The sequence below is a fragment of the Macrobrachium nipponense genome, chromosome 24 (genome assembly GCF_015104395.2).
Source record: "Macrobrachium nipponense isolate FS-2020 chromosome 24, ASM1510439v2, whole genome shotgun sequence".
NCBI lineage: Eukaryota > Metazoa > Arthropoda > Malacostraca > Decapoda > Palaemonidae > Macrobrachium > Macrobrachium nipponense.
The window spans coordinates 30,945,808-30,969,192 of record NC_061091.1 but is presented as its reverse complement, the minus strand read 5'-3'; the positions used below and the strand labels follow the sequence as shown (position 1 = coordinate 30,969,192).

The 23,385-nt window shown below is 37.1% G+C and overlaps 1 protein-coding gene across 4 annotated transcripts in view; it reads left to right on the top strand.

Moving 5' to 3' along the window:
• The window catches only part of LOC135205546 (uncharacterized), a 161,021-nt gene that overhangs the window by 119,653 nt on the left and 17,983 nt on the right, over positions 1-23,385 (top strand). For all 4 annotated transcript variants that reach the window (XM_064236306.1, XM_064236308.1, XM_064236304.1 and 1 more), the window contains 5 exons: positions 6,244-6,373; positions 8,646-8,992; positions 11,628-11,738; positions 14,621-14,845; positions 17,507-17,649. In XM_064236306.1, coding sequence (XP_064092376.1) covers positions 6,244-6,373; positions 8,646-8,992; positions 11,628-11,738; positions 14,621-14,845; positions 17,507-17,649 — 956 coding nt within the window. The remainder of the gene's footprint in view (positions 1-6,243; positions 6,374-8,645; positions 8,993-11,627; positions 11,739-14,620; positions 14,846-17,506; positions 17,650-23,385) is intronic.

Below are 23,385 nucleotides of genomic sequence, written 5' to 3'. Positions count from 1 at the left end.
AGTCAAGAGCTCATATTAGCAAGTGTAAATTCAATCATAAGCAAAAGGAGGACTTACTGGAGCAAACGTTGTCTTTGCCAGGAAAAAAAAAAGAAATAAAAAAATAAAGGGCTAACTTCACCCTTGGCCTCTGTAGCTACATCATAATTCTGAACATGATGGGTACGTAAATGATTTCAACCAATGTGCCATTGTTCCAGGAGATTGGTGAAATGCTGTTTAACTTTGACCCAACAAGGCTGGATGAAGGCAGTGCCATAGAGACTACACTATGATAAAACATGGCAAAATACCACAAGAACTGTAGGATCACGTTTAATAATGCAAAACTTGATTGTGGAAGAAAGCGAAGATCTACTGTTGAAGGTAGTGAACCACAGGGAAAGCATGCTAAACAGTGTCGAATGAATCATGACAACGAAGCATGCATTTTTTGTGAAAATGTGGCACCTGTATCAGATCTTTGCCAAGTAATGACCATGAATCTCAACAGGAGACCAAATGAGTGTACTTACACACTTAATGATAGTAAATCATTGGCAAAACTTGGTGCAGGTGATGCAATTACACAAGAGCTTAAATACCATCTTGCATGTCTCACTGGTCTTTACAATAGGGAGAGGTCCTATTTTAGAAATATCGAGAAAGAACAATGTCACTGAAAAAACAGATGTATATCCACTGGTTCTACCAGAGCTGGTTAATTTTATCATTGAAACCAGCTTGACTTCAGATGTTCTTGCCATATTTCCTCTTGCAGACATATCCCAATTATACCAGCAACACCTGAAACAATTAGTCATTGCCTCACCCACTGTAACTACAACAAGATTAAAAGACAAATTGTTTGCAGAAACCCCTGAATTAGAAGCACACAAGAAAGGAAGAGGTGTGCTATTTGCCTTGCAGAAAGATGTAGCTTTAGCCCTATCTTAGGCATCTGACTACTCAGATACACTTGTGATTGCTAAATCAGCAAAGATACTGAGGAAGCATATTCTGGATCATCAGCCCAGGTTTGACAGAACCTTTGGTGAAGGATGCATCAATGGTGCCATACCTCAAAGTCTGCTCCAGTTCACTAGTATGGTCGAACATGGAGTAGACATAAAGTCACAATTAAGGTTTGACTCATCAAAGCCAGAACTGGCTATTGCTCAGCTCCAGCAGCAAAACTGCTTCTTTAAACAGAGGAAAGGAGCAAGTGTACATCGACACTCAAAGGATAGGGAAACTCCTTTTCCAGTGTTCATGGGCATGGTTATCTATGCCAAAACCAGGAAGAGAAACCTGGTAGAAATGCTTCATAATCATGGCATGAGCATTTCCTATCACAGGGTGCTGGAGATGTCATCCTGACTGGGAGATGCCACTGTCACAGAGTATGTGGAAGAGGGTGTAGTCTGTCCATCTGTCTTGAGAAAGGGGTTGTTTACTACTGCGGTCATGGATAACATCGATTACAGCCCTTCAGCAACTATGACGACTACCTCTTTTTACGGGACCAACATTTCGGTATTCCAGCACTCTGTCAAAGACAACTGCAGGAAGAGCGTCAACCAGCACAGCCAGAGAGGGTTAAATCTGGTACTTTTGCTACCTGGCGCCTTCACTAATATCCCCCTGCTTCCTAACAGTCCAAAAACCCAACACCACCAAGTGGTGCAGTGTCAAAGCAAGTCTCAGACCTGTTTGCCAAAAGGCAGAAACCCTCTGAACTCATCCCTCCAACCAAAGAAGCTCTGCTTCAACACACCAAATGTTCAGCATATCAGGCTGGTTGTGCCTGGGATCAGGGAATTCTGCTCCAGCCAGAAGCACAGAGTCCAACTGACTGGGGTTGGGAAAAGATTGGCGAAGACTGGAGTCTTTTGGACCCAACTCCCCCATTGCAAAGAGTTCTTAACAGTTTTCAAAATGTGGCTGCAAGTCTGGTTGCTTTGGCAGGTGCAAATGCTACAGGTTTGGGCTTACATGTACAGCTTTGTGTGGCTGCAAATGTGAGGTGTAACTAAAATGTTGCAAATGATGCTACAGATACATCTGAATGAGAATTTCGTCGCACTAAAGGGTGACACTATGCATCTTTAAGATCTTGCTTCCATTTCAAGCTTAAGAAAATATTGAGGCAGTGCTTGAACATAGATAAGATTCTTTATCATACTCCATTATAGTCTTGTGCTTGTATACTTTTCAATATCATTATGGTGTCCCTTTCCAAGATGTAATACTCGATAATAGCCCAAAGGAAATGCTAGGAACAGATACTCAGGCCTCAAAAATCTCATGTCTCTATCTTTCTTAGTTGCAGAGTTGATCAAGCAAAATGTTTCATGACGGCCATTTTGTACACCATCTTTATCACAATGGTACATATAGTAGTAAGAGCTCTGGTGATATATTCAGTTAACTCGTCTACCCACTAAGGCATAATCTGAATAATGATTGATGTATTTATTTCAACAATGATTTACTCACTGTGTCAGAAATCGAAACAACTAGCGGCCATACTGAAATTTGGATTGGAAACTCAGATTTTTAAAACGAGGGTGTTAAAATGAGCACTTGTGCCAAATTTCATGTTTACATAAAAAACTGAATTTTTATACTAATCTGTTGCACTAGGAGAGGTAACTTCGACGTTTTCTGTTCAGCTGTTCTCTCTTTCTTTCTCTCTCTCTCTCTCTCTCTCTCTCTCTCTCTCTCTCTCTGCGTCTTTGACTGTATAGCAACAAAAGATATTCAAATGATTTTTAATCCTACGTTGCAACGAATGTATCACAGTGTATTAAAAATATATCGTTAAATAGAAATCTTTTTACAAAGCCAGCGATCCAGTGCATAATAGCATTGACGTTTACTACAGGGTGGTCAAAAAGTCCCTGTGCACCTAATGTTTTATGATACGACACTTGAGTGGCAGCATAACCCTTAATTAAGATGTGCATTATTATTTTGCTGTTTGACCCTTAATAAAAACATTATAACTATTAATAAATTACATTTTACTTTATTTCAGATCTTAATTAAGGGTTATGCTGCCACTCAAGTGTCGTATTGATCACCCTGTAGTATGTCAATGTCGGCAGCATAATTCTATTTCTAAAGTTTGGCCTTAGCAGAGGCAGTCCCCCTTCAGTTATAAGTATTTTGTTTCATTAAAATCTGTCTTTAGTTTAACACGAAAACTTCCATTCCTTTGCCCTTTTCTTCAGAAAATGAACATCCTTTTAAAAATTGGTGGCTTAAGACACCAAAAAGTTACTTTCAATAGAGATAGCACAATGTAAAACCGGTGAAGAGAAGTCACTTAATATATTCAAGTTTATTTTAGATCACTCAACTCAAGAGATCTCGACGAGAAATAAATTTCCTTAAATTATCATATACCCAAAGCATTGTTAGAATTCAACCAAATTGATTTATTTGTAAATGTGACATATAACAGACACTCCATAACCAGGGCGTTATATTTGTGGGGGGGGGGGGGGGGGGGGCACTAGTCCTCCTCAAGACACTGATGCCCCTCCCTCCCCAAGACTTGGTTTGCCCCTCTAGCCTTTGAAATAAATAATAATAATAAAATAATAATAATAATAATAATAATAATAATCATAATAATAATGAATAATAATGAATAATAATAATAATATAATAATAAAATAATAAATAATAATAGTAAGGAGGCAGGATGCAACCCGGAACCCCACACTATAAATACCACCCAGTCGAATTGGAGGACTGTGAAAAAAAAAACAATAATAATAATGATAATATGGGATATACCAGTGGAAATTGTACCATAATTTCATAGGAACACTAGGCAAGATCCCAAGATCCCTGAAAATGAATCTGTAAAAACTAGAGGCTGAAGTAGCTCCAGGGCTCGTGCTAAAGTGTGTGCTCCTAGAAACAGCGCACATTGTGACAAAACTGATGGACTCCTAAGGAGGCAGGATACAACCTAGAGCCCCACACTATAAATACCACCCAGTCGCATTGGAGGACTGTCATAGACCCACAAAAAGAACAAAAATAATAACAATTAACAGTAAAATTCACTCCAAGGTGTGTGTGTGTGTGTGTATGTGTGTGTGTGTGTGACTGGGAATGGATAGTGGAGAGGCGCCTCTGGTTTCAACCAGAGGCTTGATCGCGTTCTAGCTCGTTAGGTGAGGCAGATGCAGTGCTGCCCAATTTTGGCTAGATCTCGCCGAGAAAAAATGCTCCCAGCCATTAGTCAAAATGGTTTGATGCTTTATTAACTCACTACACCTCATATGGTTTTAAAATTCTCCAAAATACCCACATTTCCAAAAATTATAAAAAGACACATTCACTCCTGAACTTTAAGTCAGTCTTTACCCCATCCCAGGAAATTAGAATATGTGTGGATAGTAATCTTTTTACTATAGTAGATTCACATTAGCCGTGCATTTGAGGTCTAAGCCCGTCCTTTACGTTACACCTCAGTTTTACCTGCAAAAAAGGATTGTTTCCGAAATTCACCACTAAACATCTCCAAGCCAATGATTTAAGGATTATAATAATATAAGAATTATGAAGAAAATCGTAAGATTTAATAAAATGGAATAATGACTGAGGTAAATGAATTCCCTCCATAAGGTATCAATATCTAAGTAACGATTTATTTCATATAGAGACTTCCACTTTAGGATATGAAAGTTTGATGGTGATAATGATAATGAAGTCTTAATATTCCTTTTCCCCCATAAGACTTCAAGTATCGAGGGTTCGTGATCTTGATGATGACGTCATCGAGTGATCACGAGAGCAGCATCTGACTACACGAAGATAAGAGAGAGAGATTAATATTCTTAATCTTTTGCTTGTTATTTTCATATTGATAGCTCTACCTATAATTTTTTTACAGCATTGTCTTCCATTGCATTTAAGCTACAAAATTGTATGAAACGCAAGATGATTAATGATGATTGCAATGCGATCTCGTGTAAGGAATGAAACCATATATTTTATATTTAGAATTTCATGTTTATTTCACTATAAGTATTTTAGCATTAAGTTTACTGAAGTACATAATTCTTATATCATTATAATCCTTAAATCATAGGCTGGGAGTCATTTAGTGATGAAATTCGGAACGCTCCTTTTTTGCACGTAAAACTGAGGTGTAATGAAAGTTATAATTTTTGAAAGAGAGGTCGGAACATACATCCTGCCTATGTGAACTCTCGAGAGAGACTGAGAGTTTCCAGCCCTGTGATTGGCTTATCAGCAGCCAATCAGGAGCTTCGTAAGGGATGGGCCTAGACATCATATGCTTCGCTGATGTGAATCTATTATAGTTAATGTAGATGTTCTTGCTTGTGAATGGTTTGCATAGATTTCTATAAAATGTACGTGAAGAAACTTCAAGAGCTCTTGTTTCTTGAATACACTTACAAACCAACGGTAATAAGCTCAAGACAATAATGAAGTTAGGAAAGTTCATTAAAAAGTTTGTTTACAAGTCTTTGCCAGTCTTTGTGTAACTACACTAAACAATATCATGACATTTACAAACACTTTTGTAACATCTGATAAGTTTGTCATTAAGTACATTTTTCAAAAAGTAGTTCAATGTTTGATTATGATAATTTAGTTTGTAAGGCTCCAGATTAAAAGTTTTCTTTCATTCAAGCTATTTTTACTTGAGGTGACTCAAATAAGAATTACGTTGAAACGAGACAGTTCGAATGTCTGGAATTGATGTTTCAAAAGGTTGAGCTAACTCACTTTCACAAATGACATGAGCCCATCTCCAGACAGGTGTTCTGAAATATTTTTAAAAGCTACATCTAGAAGATGCAGGCTTCAGTGTAAATTTATAACATTATAAAACATCATTTTACTCTAAGGTAACTTTGTATCAGATAACAGAGGGTCTTTTAGTAATACTTCATATCCTGGGCTCCATAGGCACTAAAAAAGAATTTTTGTTGCAGCTCCCCGTCATTCCTTTTACTGTGCCTCCATTCATATTATCCTTCTTCCACCTTGCTGTCCACCCTCGTCTAACAATTATTCCATAGTGAAACTACGAAGTTTTCCTACTGTTACACCTTTCACGCTTACCTACTCTCAATTAATTTCCTTTCCAGCGCTGGATGATCTCATAGGTCCCAGTGCTTGGCATTTGGCCTAGACTATATTCCGTTCCATTCCTTTGATATTCTGAGAACTTTGATCATTCACCTTCTGAAGTTATCTTTCTGGATCCAGGTCCTGTCGTCGTGGTGAAGGTTGTTGAGGGTTCAGCTGCCAGACTCCCTTGCAGGCATCCTCATTACCCGGAGGACACCTTGAACCTGGTCTTGTGGTACCTGGACCACTCCACAAGGCCCTTCCTCAGGTGAGATGAAGTCTGCACATTTATCCATTAACGAAAAGCTAAGATAGACTGTTCGAAAGAGAGCGCGGATAAAACTTCCCCGTAACATTTCTGTGGTAAAGCATAGATGAACATTGTTGTACAGATAATAAATTGAAGTTGTATCAGATATTGAACAATTTAGTAACAAGATTTAGAGAAACCATATAAAATGTTTTCTGACGTTCCAATTATAAACTGATTTTCTGTTTCAATGTAGGGTGCTTATAGTCACCAAGTCCTAGCTGATTATTGCCTGTTAGGATATATTAAATCCTAAATGTCAGTTGTGGGTGACGCTCTCTTCTTTCCGGAAAGTGACTTAACAAGTATTTGAATAAAAAAAAGGCCTCCTTTACCTTGCATCATATATTATGTTTTTCTGTTCATATATTCGTAATTACTTTCACCTGCCGTTCCTAGAGGCCTTAATATGCACCGAGTTGAAGGCTGTGATGGTGGCACCGTTCATAGAAGCCGAACTTACGTCGATCACAAAGAACGCAGCAATGCTAAGAAAGGCACCAACTTTTCAGCGTTTCATTTCAACTCCATTTCCTCTTCCTCTCTTCAGACTTACTGTCCAACCTCTCTTAACTATTACTTCTTTTTCAACTGTGGCGTTTTCCTCTCGTTTCACCTTTAGATCCTTGTGCTTCATCTCCTTTTTTTCTGAATCTCTTTTACTCCAACTCCATCTTTTCACCCTCTTAAACGCTGCTTGGCTGAAAATGCACATTTCTTGGCTTTCTAGCCTGAAATAAATGATTCGTTCATTCATTCCAGAAAGGAGCATTTGACATCTACAGAGGAGAAAGGCCTTGCAAAGTTGTGCTTTTCCTTCTACGTGTCAACTTGCAACAGATCACGATGAGCCTTACGATAGGAAAAGTAGAATAATGGGAAAAATGATTAGCTATCCCAGAATAAATTAATGAAACCATTTAAAAACTGCTAAAGAGATAAGTAAAATAACGATTGAATTTTGAAGCTTAGCAGTTTATGGAAAAACCTCGACAAGTCCCACAGTCCCAGACAAGGTCATGGGCCGCCATAAAACTGAAATTCCTTGCACGCACAAAAGGACGCAAATGGAAATACGGGAATAAATCCTTATTCACCGCGGGACTTTTGGGGGAAAGGACTCCACCAACTAGTATCAGTCGTGATCGACAGCCCTGATTGTATTTCACTATTTAACCGGCTTTTGCAACAAGAATTTTACGTGCGTGGATTTCATCAGCTGCAATATGCATGTTCCTTTTTTTTAATTTGCGTTGTCTGCTGTAACTAGATTTCAGTTTTCCTTTTTCAGGCACATCAAATATCCAGCCATTTTATTTGATGTTTGGTACAAAATTAAATTCTCCGTTTCAGTGCCGGGAATATTTTGTCATAATGAGTAGACCGCACGAAATATGACCTAGCGAATGGCGACGCTGAAAATAAGAATGCGAATATTGAACTCGGGATTATAGTCGTTGGAAAGAGGAATTTCGAGATTGCGATGTTTGTTTGTATGACGCAGGAAAGAGGAAAGAATAAGATCGACAATGGATATTGAGCCGAATATTTGAGATGACAACGGACGAGCATGTCGGCGGTAATTTCATCTTGTGCGTGTGGGGAGCTTCAGGCAGTCGATGGGAAAGTAATAGAAATTCGAAAAGTGTTAAATCACTGGTTGACCGTTTTCTTTGTCAAACATCGTTTAAACGAAGGATAAGATAACTATTAAATAGAGATTTAACGGTTCTGCTTTACTCTTGCCAAAGCTACTTAAAATACACCAGTAGTGATGAATAATTAAATGGTTTGGAATTCTTACCCTTAAGAATAGATTTACAACCGACTTACATGGTGTTCAGTTACTAGCGATATGGGTGGTCAATATTTTGTAATATGTGCACATATGCATGCATGCACACAGACTTACTAACTTTATATATATGCACACACGCCTATGCACACACACACACACACACACACACACATATATATATATATATATATATATATATATATATTCTATATATATATATATATATATATATATATGTGTGTGTGTGTGTGTGTGTGTGTATTAACTCATTAATATCGAGTTCACTTTACCTCTGGAATACGTTACAAGCAGAGCGAATCCAAAATGATGCCTGCAAGAGACGGCTGTAATGAACATGCACAATCCAAGTTCTGTTTTCATTTGGCTTCCAGACCAATGTTTTTATTTCGGATTTTTGCGTTCTCTTTCCAGCCATGACGCCCGAAGCCTCGCCAAGAAGAGCAACACGTCCGAGTCCAGAGGAAAATATTTCAGAGTCACAAACAAAACCTCAGACGTCAGCGGCGGAGCGAGCGTGCAAAACAATGTCATAAAAACGAGTCAAAGAAAACGAAACACGGCCCACTTCACTGCCAGAAGGAATGTTCGGAGCTCGGACGCAAATCAGGAAACAGGAAACGACCGCAAGAGTCTAAGCTCCGGAGGGACAACGCTAATTATAAAAAATGTGAAGGACGCTGATGAAGCCGAGTACAGGTGCAGGATCCATTTCCGACAGTCTCCCACCTGGACACAAAGGCTCAAGTTGATTGTGGCAGGTTAGACTTTATTACCTTTCCTTTTTTTTTTTCTTTTAGCTTAGTAAGATATATATATATATATATATATATATATATATATATATATATATATATATATATATGTTTGTTTGTGTGAGTGTAATTGCAATAGACACAGTGCCCTCTTAACTTCTAGAATTTTGGATACGCTTGTCACTACAAAGCCTTAAGATCCAAGTGCAAGAAATATGAAGAAATTATGATGCCCGGTAGCGGGATACGAACCCGAGATACCATAATCACGACGAGGTCACGTTGCCGACCTCGTCGTGATTATGGTATCGGGGTTCGTTTCCCGCTACCGGACATCATGATTTCTTCATATTTCTTGCTTGGAAGTTGGCTCTTACGGCTTTGTAGTGACAAGCATACCCAAAAAAGCGCGAAGACTTCTAGGAGTCAAGAGGGCTTTGTGGTTATTACAATTACATGCGTATCTAGTGAAAATGACCAGTAGATTCTACACACACACATTACTATGTATACTACTATGAGATTCAGGGCTTCTGTAACACGGTTTTTTGGCAATAACTTTTTATCTATGCATTTCATAGATATAACGCTTATTCAGAATACACATTATATCTACACATAAATTTTGACTGTATTCTGCATTACGTAGGTTGAATAAATTTGGTACCTATAATGTAAAAGTGACTTTTTTTGAAGACGGGCCAACTTACTCAGAGATAAGGTTTCGAACGCCCTCGTTACGTAACTTATGACAGCATTTCTTCCCTCTTTTTCGATGGATGATTGGCTATACTAACGAAGGCTATACCTCTGGCAACAATGACAAAAATTTAAATACAAGCAAAGCAGTACACCTTTATGAACTCTGAATCCTCTCCACTGATAATTGTCATAATGAACAAACCAACAAAATATGTTAATAAATACAAAAACACTTCGATTAATAGTCTAACTCCCAAAATAAGTGTCCTAAGAAATTATAATCTACCTTATAGGTCACAATCAGATTGACAAGATGTAGGGAATAGTTGGTAATTTTCAAAGACATAGTAGACAAGCTTGATTTGATAACTGCTGTATCCAATGTCAAGCAATTTTTATTTATCGGCTATCTACCTATTTACTAAAAAAAAAAAAAAAAAAAAAAAAAAAAAAAAAAAAAAAAAAAAAAAAAAAAAAAAAAAAAAAAATAGACGGTACCGTATTTTGGCTTTAAACCTTCACCAATAATTATCGTCAGAATGATGTCTTCATGAGGCTCCACCCACTTTGGCCTCGTCATAATTCAGGATAACAATGAAGGCTATCATGGACATTGTTGTATTAGAAAATCAAAATTTCTGGCTATAAAAACTCATATCTCGAGTAACTGTAAGAAGTGCTAAATGATGCTCAGGGATCCCAGCAGTTGGCCTAAACGTTTAATTCATGTATATTGCTGCTATTACTAATTTTGCGGCACTACTGCTACAGTAGTATTACTACGCTAGCATAGATACCCCACCCACATCTATGTATCGTTCCGCCATTCATAAAGTCTTTATAACCAACATGGTCGTACAGACTAAAGAAGAAGAAAAAAAATTATATCGGATGATCCGTTGGTCTGCTGGAGATTTTAGCACATATAAGCTTGTATTTACTTTGGATAAAAATCTTATTTTAACAAAAATAGTTATATAAAGACTGTTTACATACAATCTCTCTCTTTCTCTCTCTCTCTTGGTGGCATAGTGAATAGTTAATGGAAATGTTCAAAATCCTGAATGACATTACAAGTATTATAATCACGTTACGCTAAATACAAATCAGACCATAAACATTGGATTTAAACCAGAAACTGAATAATTACCTATTCAGGCTATAGTAAGTATGGCCACGGGCTTTCTCTTGATTGTATAAAGTTGCAAGTCGTAAGACAAATGCAGTTTTGCAACCACGGGGACAATTCCAAATCCTGTTAGCCATTCTTGACTACTATGGGTTTCAAAGCCGATGGAATAAGGTGAATGGGTTTCTGTCTGGTGGATGGGCGGGGCAACATTTCGTAAAACGATGTTTACCTTGCTTACATAATGAATGTTTTTCGACTCTTGGCTCGCAATTATTGGCCATGGCGTCGGCTAGATCATTTTTACTCAATAAAAATTAAAACTATCGGGTTTAGGTTATTGATAATGCTGACAAAATTTGTGTTGTTGTAAAATATACATATGTCAACTTTCAGCTACATCCGATGCTTTGATAAGGAGCAAAATCCAAAAAACCGTGTTACAGAGGCCCTGAATTTCATAGTAGTATGTGTATGTATGTATGTATATATATATATATATATATATATATATATATATATATATATATATATATATATATATATATATACATACATACATACATACATATACATATATATATAATTCCAGTCCACTTTTTGGATGTTATGTCATCAATAAAGATTGTTTATATTATTATTGTTATCAGCATTACCTGGCGTTGAGTAAATCATTCTTAATACTATAGCAAAAGTATTTCTTAGACCGGAATAGAATCGAACCTCCAAGACCTTATAATAAATGTCAGCGATAATGTACTTTCGCATTAATGATGTATTTATGTATTTTTCTTCCTTTTCCTCACTTAGACGAAGTGGAGACGGTAGTCTTAGAGGACAGCAGTGGCCGACCAGTGAAATCCCGAGTAGGACCTCTGGTAGAGGGGTCCAACCTCACTCTTACTTGTCAAGCATCTCATGGTAAGATTTCATTGGGAATCTGACTGGATCCTTAGACTTCACTTTTAACTTGCCTGCCATCTCATGGCAAGACTCAAGATAGATTTGACATCTGCAGCAGGGTAAAACCTCCGTTTTATTTGTTAGAAATAAAATATATTGAGGGCTTCAAATGGTTCCTGTTGGCAAAATATACTCTACTTACCTTCAGACTTAGCGGAGATATGTCAGAAAATTTCATGCCTTTTTTTTTTTTTACCACCTCTCTCTCTCACCCTTCTCTCTTCTCTCTCTCCTCCTCTCCTCTCTCCTTCCTCTCTCTCTCTCTCTCTCTCTCTCTCTCTCTCTCTTCAAAATGAAACAATCTCTTGCATATCTTTACTTTCTATTTTTTATCCCTACCCAAAGCATCTGCAAACATTCACTCAGTATTTAACCTTGGCTGGCTTTGGACCTGAAGGTATCTTTATATATGTGCTTGTTCTTAATTTGGAAAACTTTACAAGCGAAAAAATATACCGTAAATAATAGAGCTTGAAAAATAACTTGAATGAAAATACGTTTTATCGTCCCACGCTATTATTGCCAATATCATTTTGAGAGAGAATTAAGGGCTGAGGTCGCGCCCAGGTTCATATTTCTTCTTTCCTTCCTTTTCGATCACGCGCCTTGACAGCTTATGAAAGCAGAGCGTCTTCCTTTCGGCTCTAAAACAACGAGTGATGTATCTCGCCGAAAAATGAAGAAGGCACGATAAGGAGAAGGCGAATCAAGCCAGTAATGATAAAAATAACTGTTTGGAAGTCGTCTTAAAGTTTATGAAATCTTTGCGAAGTGTTAAAACCCACCTTTCTCATTCTACCGTCGAGTAGGAAAATGAAATTAGGAATACAGACATGTATGTATGTATATCTATATATATATATATATATATATATATATATATATATATATATTTGTAGCTGAATGAGATATATATATATATATATAGATTATATTATATTGTATGTATATATATGTAGATATATATATATATACTATATATATGTATATATAAATATATATATATATATATATAATATATAGATAATATAATATATATATATATATATATATTATATATAATATATATATTATATATTATATATATATATATAATACGAAGGCGGGAGCAGGCACTCAGACAGTAGACATAATGGAGGAATGGAGAGACATTCTGTTTTCTATCCATTTATCAAGAAGCTGACGTTTCGTGTCGATACATTTTCCAGGCTGGAATGGCAATTAAAATTAAAGAAGTATTTTCGTATAAAAAGTCAGATATATACACATTATATACTTATTAACACCACATTAGCAGTTAAAAAACTGAACAAGGGGACAAAACCAAAAGCAGAGGCAAGAAGCTCATGACACCTACCCACGTAAAGCAGACTAACAAGAAATGCAGAACAGGAAGGTTAAAAACAAGAGCAAACTATGCACTGAACAGTTGGTTTGATGCCGACTGGTGACTGGTCAATTTGAGCATTAGAGATTCAAGGGTGATGAGTTCCTCCATACTTCTCGTTGTTCCCACAATGCTAATGTCGCTGGCGTGCGTCTGTATGCGTTTTGCAAGTCTTGCTAAGGTCTCATTCAACTGATCAGGATTAGATAGTCGACTGCCTATTATACATCTAATTCCCTGGTGAGAGGAGATTCGGATCTTTAGCCGTCCCCTGGTACATCCAATGTATGTGACCAGATTGCATCTGAGACAGTCATGTTTGTAGATAACACGGGGGTAATCCTATCCTTTTAAATGGTGTCAAGAGGTATATAATGTTTATATCTTACTTTTTATACGCAAATACTGTTTATTTTTAATCGTTACTTCAGCCTGGAAAATGTACCAAGAGATACCAAACGTCGGCTTCTTAATAAATAATGGATTGAAAACTGAATGTCTTTCCTCAGCTCCATTATATATATAGTGTTTATGTATATATGTATTAGGATTTTAAATCATCACTATTTTGTGTTGTCGTGTTGATATCACTGAAGGTCGCTGAAATAACGCCATTAGGGTTTTTAAAAAAAAGTTTATATTACGCCCAAATCAACTTGATAAAAAAATACTTTAATCTCAATGCCAAGCCACTGACAGTTGTCACAACTGATCTCGTGAATTCTTTTGATATATTTTGTGTGTGTGTGTGTGTGTCTGTGTGTGCAACACAATGACTGTCTACCAGTGTAAAGTTATACCAATAATTGTTCAGCTTACCAACAATTTGCTTTCAAGTCGAAAAACTGCAATTGATTGATTATAAGAGGATATTAAACTAATTTAATGCGGAAGGTTCAGATTTACATATCCCGCACTTGCTAGATTTATTTAGCACTCCAAACTTTAATGCGGAAGGTAGGCTTTTTCCAGATTTATATATCCCACACTTACTAGATTTATTTGGCACTCCAAACACTTTAGAACAGACAATTTTTGCATCGATAACTGAAACAAAAACTATAGTTTTCGACATATTATTTTTAATAGGTTGGGCACGCTGATAGCCAAGAGCATCATCAAAAATGTATAGATAAGCAGAAACGTCTTTGCTGAAAATGGATGCCATTGTTCATTCCATCAGTGGCTTGCTTGTAGGCAAGCAGCTTTCCTTTATTTAGGCATTACTCTTAACTGAAAAAGGCTTTTTCCCAAAAGCCAGAGTGAGCAAGGATTTTAGTATATAGCGCCATTATTCCAAGTGGCTGCCGCACAGTCCAAGGCTTGAGGACATTGGTTATGAGGTGTGCTTGTGTGTGTGTGTATGAGAGAGAGAGAGAGAGAGAGAGAGAGAGAGAGAGAGCCGTATAATTCGAAGGTCTACGCTTTCTTGAACCTTAACCTTACTTTGCAGGCACATCCGACGTGGAGAGTCTGTGGTGGTACCTCGAAGGGAAGCCTTTAGACACGTCCTGGGCTTCTGCTGGCGAGGGCATCGTCGTCAATCGCCTGGTCATGACGGTAGTTCAGGAGAGATTCCACAACGCCTGTGTCACGTGTCGTCTCGTTACTACCAGTGAGGAAGACCCTCACATCGCAGCCAATATCACGGAGAGATCGATTACTGTCGCCATGTTCTGTAAGTATATATCACTCAGATCGATTACTGTCGCCATGCTCTGAAAGTATATATCGCTCAGATCGATTACAGTTGTCATGTTGTGAGTCTACGTTACTTGTATCGATTATAATTGCCATGTCTTGTTAATCGGCTACTCCCAGATTTATTATTATTGACCTGCTCTGAATCATTTGGATGTTCTGAGCCTGTCACTTAAATTGATCCATTGTTACCATATCCACTGAGTTCACGTCAGTCACATAACTCCAATGCTTCTGCCACTGTGCGTTAATAGTCTATTTAAATCGGTGTAGATCTGTCACAAGAGGTTGGTTTTGATTTATCATCAAGAATGCATCCATGAAAGTTATTGTAAGGTTTTGCATATGCTATTGAATACAACTAGCGTGCAGGCACAAATAATCTGAAATTACTGATATATACATAGATATATATATATATATAATATATATGTATATATATATATGTATAATAAAACTATTAAAAAACCAGGGCTTGAATGAAGAGCATCTTTATTTGTTGCTACTAGTTTCGGAGATTTACTTTCCTCCGACATCAGGCAATCTACAATGGAACATTAGTTACACTTAAAATCAATGAAGTAATATATATATATATATATATATATATATATATATCTATATATATATATATATATATATATATATATATATCTATATATATAATATGTATGTGTGTGTGTACGTACATACACGTATATATTTAACTGGAGAGAAAAGGCTCAGAATATGGACTATAAACGCAATTAAGACGAGTTTGATATGGAAGAAGTGACATTGGCATTGAACTGATAGATGGTTTAAAAATCGGTAAAAGGGAAAATGACATCATAGTTGGATTGCCTGAGTTATGTGCGAAAATCATGGAGTCAGTGTGTGTCAGCAGGAAGTATTTGCTGGCATATGCCTGTAAGAGAAAGGAACAGTATTTTGGAAGAACAGTTTCGAGACAGAACAGACAATTTTGTGCTGCAGAATTTTCAAGGATGAACAAGATAATAAAAAAAAAAAAGAGGTGGAGGGGAAGGTGGGGTGTGGGGGGGGGGGGGCCGAGGGAGCAAATTAATGAAGAGTAGGGGCAAAGGTATTGGATGTGAGAGACAGAACAAAAGGCGAAACGCTAATCTGAAGCGCCGTGAATCACTGTCTTAGCTTATCCGGATGGGTTAACTTATACGTTTATTTACTGACGTTGGTTCACGTTTCATTTTATTGATTTGTTATTTCCTTTTTATGATATCTCTTTGTTATTTTCTCCTCATGATTTCTTCTTCATGTGTGTGCGACCTGTAGGTTCCCTGTGAATGCTCGGTTATTTCAAATAAGGAGAATAAAAACTATACTCGGTTTTTTTCCATCTGTCCATCCGCCTGTGGTGTTTGCGTATGGTAACACTGCGTCCCGGGCTTTAGATAGTTACATTCAGCTTACATTCAACAATAATAACAATATCCTATTTCTAATATTAACGGTGTAATTCGGATACAGTAAATTATTAAAACACTTTTCAGTTGCAAATGTGCACCCAGATATCCTTTTATTTACCTAAAACTTACACATACCGTAACTATTTAAAGCCCGGGACGCACTGTTACCACACAAAAACACCACAGGCGGATGGACAGATGAAAAAAAACAGAGTATAGATCCGAGTGATGTAAGAGTGGAAGGGACCATTGCAGGTCTAAGACTGATTGTGGAATTCTCTATTGAGAGGGAAAATCGGGCGAAAAAGATGCTGAAGATGGAAAGGGGTCAAGCGTTGATTAGACTGCAAGGGATATGACAGGACCAAGTGGCAAGAGCATGACTGAATGACTGATAAGTGTATGTGAAGGATGTTTGAATATGAAAAGGTTGCAAAAGGACCGGGGAAAAGAACAATCGTTCCCCTCTTGAAGGGGAAGATGTATAGGAGTGACAGGTATTGCCTTACTTTGGTATATTTAGGAGGTGTGTGGTAAAATTTTGACTGCGAAAGTGACATGGGAGGAGCAGTGTACGTTAAGACAAGGAGGAGGATATGCAGTTCCTGTTCTTGTTATGAAACATTTATATCATTAGTATGAGAGTAGAGCAAAGAAATAAAGATATAATTTCAACGCCAGTAAAATGTGTGCCTGAATTTGATAGCTATGTGCATTGTTGAGAAAAAATTATTGTCATCCATGGCGCGTAAGATTAGTGGTGAATTCAGTCTTTTAACTACTGTTGATTCTAATCCCGTCTAGGAGAGGGAACATTTTAAGTATTCTTCAGATTTCAAGGCTTCCAGTGGAAATCGTATACAAAAGAATTCGTGAGTCATGAAGTGAAGATGCCCTGGTGGCCATTGTGATATGCAGATCTGATGTATGTGACTAAGAGGTTCTGTGAAACTATACAGTTCTATATATATATGTATGTGTGCGTGTGTGTGTGCGCGCCCGCCCGCAATGATTAACAGCAATAACTGTTACTTGTCTTTTGTGTCGTTGATATGTAATCTACATTCTATGTACATTTTCGTGCTTCCGTGTACGAACTTATGAGCTGTGTCCAGGAATGCATTAGAGAACGTATGAAAGCATGACATTGAGGACAACCGCGTTGTCTCTGTTTTTATGGTGACGACGACAATATTTCCTTTCCTTCGCAGATGTCCCGGTGGCCGTGATGAAGAGTGATGGAGGAAGGGCCCTTGTCGGCGGCGGTCTGGAACTGACAGAAGGACAGACGCTGTCTTTCTTGTGCTCCGTGAGATCAGACCCGCCTGTCTACAACCTGATCTGGCTCCACAATGTAAGTAATGTCTTATGACTTGTTTTTATTGAAATTAAATATGACTTTCATTCATGTAAACAAATTCATATGCGCGAATATGTTCGTCATCGTTGCTTGAAGCCTTCTACAGTCCTTCTCTGAAAAGAAAGACATCGAAAGGGAACTTGCGCTAATCGTTGATTGTTCTTTCTTCCATAGTGTGTATTGAACAGCCACCGAAGCTGACATTCTGCAAAATCGCATCATTTCAGTGTCCTATTAAGACTGACATTATTGGAAAGCAGTGTCGTTCCAGGAAACCACATTATACCGTGATTGTTATTATAGAAGGGATTGTCAACTTACGAGATTTTGAATACACGTATTGTTGATTTTTGTTAAAGGCAAAAAATCAGATTATCTGGATGCCTGGTAAAATTTTGAAATATTTGACCTCTAAAGACAGATTTCTACCGGATGACTGATTTTTAATTTTACCTCTATATTTTTCATCACTTTACTTCCCTTCAAGTTAGGGCTGTTTGTTACCTTTTCGAATTTTTCGGTCATTTCCCCTCCAGTCGAACGTCACTTGTTGCTTGTATAGGCCAAAGTCATATCAACGTATGTTAAGCCATATGTAAATGTATTTGCTTTCAGACAATTATTTTGAGAAATTTTCCAAAATATTTTAAGACTACGCTCGTTTTTCCAGTCATCTATATTACTAAGATAACTTTTTATCGGCAGGTTGCTTGCCTGTCTAAGCGATACTGAAAAATCAACAATAAGGAGACTTGAGAAAGTCCAGTGTAAAATTAACGTAGCTGAATCAACCATTATATTTTCAGCAGAAGTTTTTGTAAAATAGTAATTTTAATTTCTGGCATCCTTTTGCCGTATATCTTTAACCAACCCTTTTGTAAATAGTTTCTGAATAATCGATAGTTCTTTACGTGGATGCGTTTTGACTGTGATCGAACAGTCTGGTGTGAAATTATGAAGCCCATAAAAGTAAAATTACCACAAAAAAGAGAACATATTTCGATTGACACCACTTCAACCCTGATCACGGGTGTAGGTAACTCTACTCTTCATATAAAAATGCTGGAGTAAAATAACGACTTTGGCAGGATGAAGTAGAGAAGATGATTAACTTTATTGTCATGTGATTGAGTGGATCAAGACGCCCTTCTATATCGGTCCTTTTAGCTCGCACTGGCTTGACTTTTGTGGGTCCTGATAGATTCACATTCTCATTTTGATTGATGATGTCAGAATCCAGAATCTTCCCTCTGCAGGGACAACTAATTTTGAAAAGCAGCTTGGCTTTCCTCCAATTCAAGCTGTGACCAGGAAATCTGAGAGCCATATCTTACTGATCTTTTACGCTCCATTGAACTTTGTGAAATGATGGATCTATCCGTCAACTCGACGTAGATTTTATTGCAATCCTTGCATGATAATTTGTAAACGCCAGAATCAGGGTTTTTTTTATTTGAATATACATTAATCATTGGACTATCCAATTCTTTTAGGATTATTAAAAGTTAACCGACTATCGGTTCTGCGATGTTCAATCACATTTTTCCTATGTTTAGTTTGCGAGAGTTTTGTTTTCTTGTTAAAATATATATTTGTTTGTAATTTGAAGGACTTTTATAGCGTATTTTGCTTGTTTTATTGATAGATTATTCAGTAATACATGCAGGATACAATAGCTGAGTTTGAGGATATATTATCTCCAAGTCTTTGTCGTGAAACTCATATGAGCGTATTGTAGTGCTAAAAGAAATTGCAGCCAACCGCAGTCTGTACTGAGACATTATGATAAGATATGTTATTAATGGCGAAAGTTGCCTTCTTATAAACATTAAAAGCTTATTGTTCTCTTATGATCTGAATGCCCAAAAAGGTCAGTTTGCGAAATATTTTATTTAGTTTTCAATTTCATCGTTTAATAGACGGTCAAATTTCTGTAACGAAATATTCCAGGTAAGGGTTCGCAGTTAGGGGAAGTTGGAGCTGACTATACAACAGCCGAAATTCTGTTGATAAAAGTTGCCATTACAAGAAGAAATGTTACTAACGCGTAGGTTAACACAGACAAGGGAACAATGACCTTAGTGTCTTTTGAATTTCTTACCTAAGAAACAAACTTTGATAACGGTAATTTTATTTTTATATCAAGTAACATATTGGTTTGATGCATATTAACAAATAAACAACAGACTCCCAAATCCTCATTTATTTCGTGAAACTCGAACCGCGGCTGTCTCCTTCTTTCGAACGAAAAGTGTGAAATGTTGTTGTGCTTATTTTTTAAATTTATAGTTATTGGGCTTTTGGAGGGATCATTATTGCTACTCCGTTAAAAGGCAAGATTATCACCATTAAAAGAAAATTGCTATCTGGACTTACAATTGAAATATATATATATATATATATATATATATATATATATATATATATATATGTATATATATATATGTATATATATACTTTATTTATTAACAGGAGGTGACTACCGAGAAAAAATAAGGCCTGATTACTGCCGCATTCATTTTTTTAAACTTTTGAATCTTGAATGAGTCATGTGTAGAAAACTTCCAGAATATTAATCATATCAGACACTTACCCAAAAGGCTCATTAGCAACGCATCTAATTCTTAAATATACTCTCCAGCTCCCAGAATAGTAAGGTCCCTTCTCTACAATACCACCTCCACTCCACTTTGGTAGCCTTCTCTGAGTTTGACGCTCCTCCTCCCTCCTGACAACCTCCTAAATGTACATTTCGACCTGCCTGTCCTTTCCATTCATTCTGCATGATCGAACCATCTCAGAACTATAATCCAGTCTTTCACTTGCGCTGACCTGAACCTTTCTCCACTGTATATAAATATCTTCTTTCTTTGCCTCTTTTCCCTCTTCGATAAACTTTTCTGACTGCTTTCCTCCATCTGGCTTGGTCAAACACATCGTCCTCTGAGGTTTGTCTCTTAGATCTGCTTGAACTACATCCATCCACCCTCGCTTCTTCGGTCTTTCTCTCGCTCTCTCTCCCACCTGGTACCTCCGTCTGCATTACTCTCTTCTCTACATTGCATATCTCGTTCCTTCTCATCACACGGCCATTCCACAGCAACCTTCTTTCCTGGGCCTTCTTTGAATATTCTACGACTTGCACACACACACTATATATATATATATATATATATATATATATATATATATATATATATATATGTGTGTGTGTGTGTTGTGTGTGTGTGTGTGTGTGTATGGAGTCCATTATGATAAAAAAGACAGTTCCGTCTTTAAAGGTGGTCGGACAGTTTGCTACTGGGTAATTCGCTCCCGGAAACTTTGCTATCGGCTATTTCGTTACCTGTCAATTTGTTACTAGGATAACGTGCCACTAGGCCATTTCGCTACCATAACAATGGTTGTTATTATATGGTTTGTTTAAATCAGGGGTTTTCAACCTGGGGTACGCGTACCCCCTGGGGTACGTCAAGGGTCTGTCAGGGGGTACGCGCTCCCCATGTCACTCGAATGAATGTTAGATGCCAATCTTCAATGTGCTTTAGCAAAAACTGCTCCTCGGCCAACTAGGATAGTTAATGAAAAACAGTTTCAGCCATTTCATTGACTCCCTTTGCAGCTGATGTAATAATAACGTATTTTGTTTTTGCAGCTCAGTAACATAACCTTGAAAATCTACTGCATAGCCATAGGTAAATAATTATAAAAAATTGTCTTTATCTTTTTATGGAATTCTCTGTTTACAACATTATTGGTTATGTCAAGAGAGTTATGTACTTACTTCCATTTTGTACAGTACTTGCAAATATACAGAATGGAGTGTTTTCCTGAGTTGGTTTTCTGTTCCACTTTATGCATAGTGAGGGGGGAGGGGGGTGGTACATTACTCACATTACAACTGCCAGAAAGAAGGGTACGGGGGGAGAAAAGAGTTGAAAACCCCTCGTTTAAATGGTCGTATTCCAAAAGTTGTTTGTTTGTGATTATTTCACCACCAGACACTGTTTATATCTGGCTCTTTTAATGATCGTTTTTTGAGATTGGTTGTGTTTAACAAATTCTATCCAGTCTGCTACTATTTATTTTTACATTTGGTGTGAATATATTTTTTCCCATGCCTCGTTTAGTTGCTTCGATAAGAAATGGAACGAAACTAGTGGATGGTCTGAACTATATTTATGATAAAGTCACAACGAATAAGGATGGTTCAAAGCAGTATTTGATGTTGGAGAACTGATTGTGTAAAGCCCGTCTACATACATATACTTTTGATGATGAAAATAAAATTGGCAAGAGTGTCGGTGTGCATAATCATAGCGCTACAGCTGCAAGAGTGGAATTAAAAGTAGAGATACATCTAATGAAAGTGAATTCTGTGTCAGCACAAGATGCTCCTCGGACTATCATATGCGATGAAACGACTAACATGAGTGAAGGTGTACTTTCAGAATTACCCTCAATCTCAACGATGAGTCGTAGCATCAAGTTTCTACAGTTTGACAGTGGTGAACATGATACCGAAAGAATTTTATTGCTTGCAACAGAGTCGGGCATTGATGACCTCAAAAGAGCTAAGATGGAACTTGACTATACCTTCAACTTTACACCTGACACATTCAAGACAATGACATTAGTGTTCCAAGAATGTTCGCCTTACTTCCTGGTAAGACACAAGCCACTTACAATAGATTGTTTTGGTCTAAGGGGTCCACAATAATAAAAAATGTTTTATTATTGTGGACCCCTTAGAACATTATGTATAATACTCTAGCGATAGAGAGTTTTTCCCAAATAGATTGTTTACTACGCTAAAAGGACTGTTGCATATTGCAGAACCAGACACTATGATGCAAGATATTGAAAAAGCATCCATCAATAGTTTCTCAGATACATTCCCAAGTGTAGATGTTACATGTTGCCCGTTTCGTCTCTCACAAACTGTTTACAAAAAAGTTGTCACAATGGGTTTGAAACAACGATATCACCATGATGATGATTTCGGTCTTAAAGTGAGATGTTTGTCTGCATTTGCTTACCTTGATGATGTCGTAGAAGGATTTGAAGAATTAACTGACGCTGGTGATTTCCCACAAGAGCTTGTTTCATATTGTGAAACCAATTATATTGAAGACAACAAGTCGAGCCAGTCTTTCCTATTCATTTACGGAATGTTTATGCGCGCAGTGAAAATTGTACGCCATGCACAAATAAACATATTGAAGGATTTCACAATGCACTAAGATCCTCAGTGACTAACGTCCACCCTAATATTTGGTCCTTCATTACTGCTCTAAAAAGGGAGAGGCTCTCGGTATACCAAGAATTGCCCATATCAACCGTGGAGACACCATAACCAAGAAAAATAAATAATGGGATACTGATCAACGTATAAAAATTTTGCTAAGACAGTATGATCATTCAAATAACTCCAAAATCTTCGAGGTATTTCTCACGGCCTAAAACATCTTTAAACCAATATATATTTTGTTTTTAAAATATATTTTATAATGATCATATAATTAATTTAAATTCAAAATTATTGCTACTACACTCTATAGAATTATCTGCTTGGTTTTTATCTGCATAATAAGCAAAGTAACACACTTACATACTCATTTGCTATTGCTTTATTTGGAAAATAAACTTACCTTAAGAATTACGTGTCATTATTCCTTAAAACAAGAAGGAGAAGAAAAAAAAAACTGGTAGCGAAATGGCCTAGTAGCA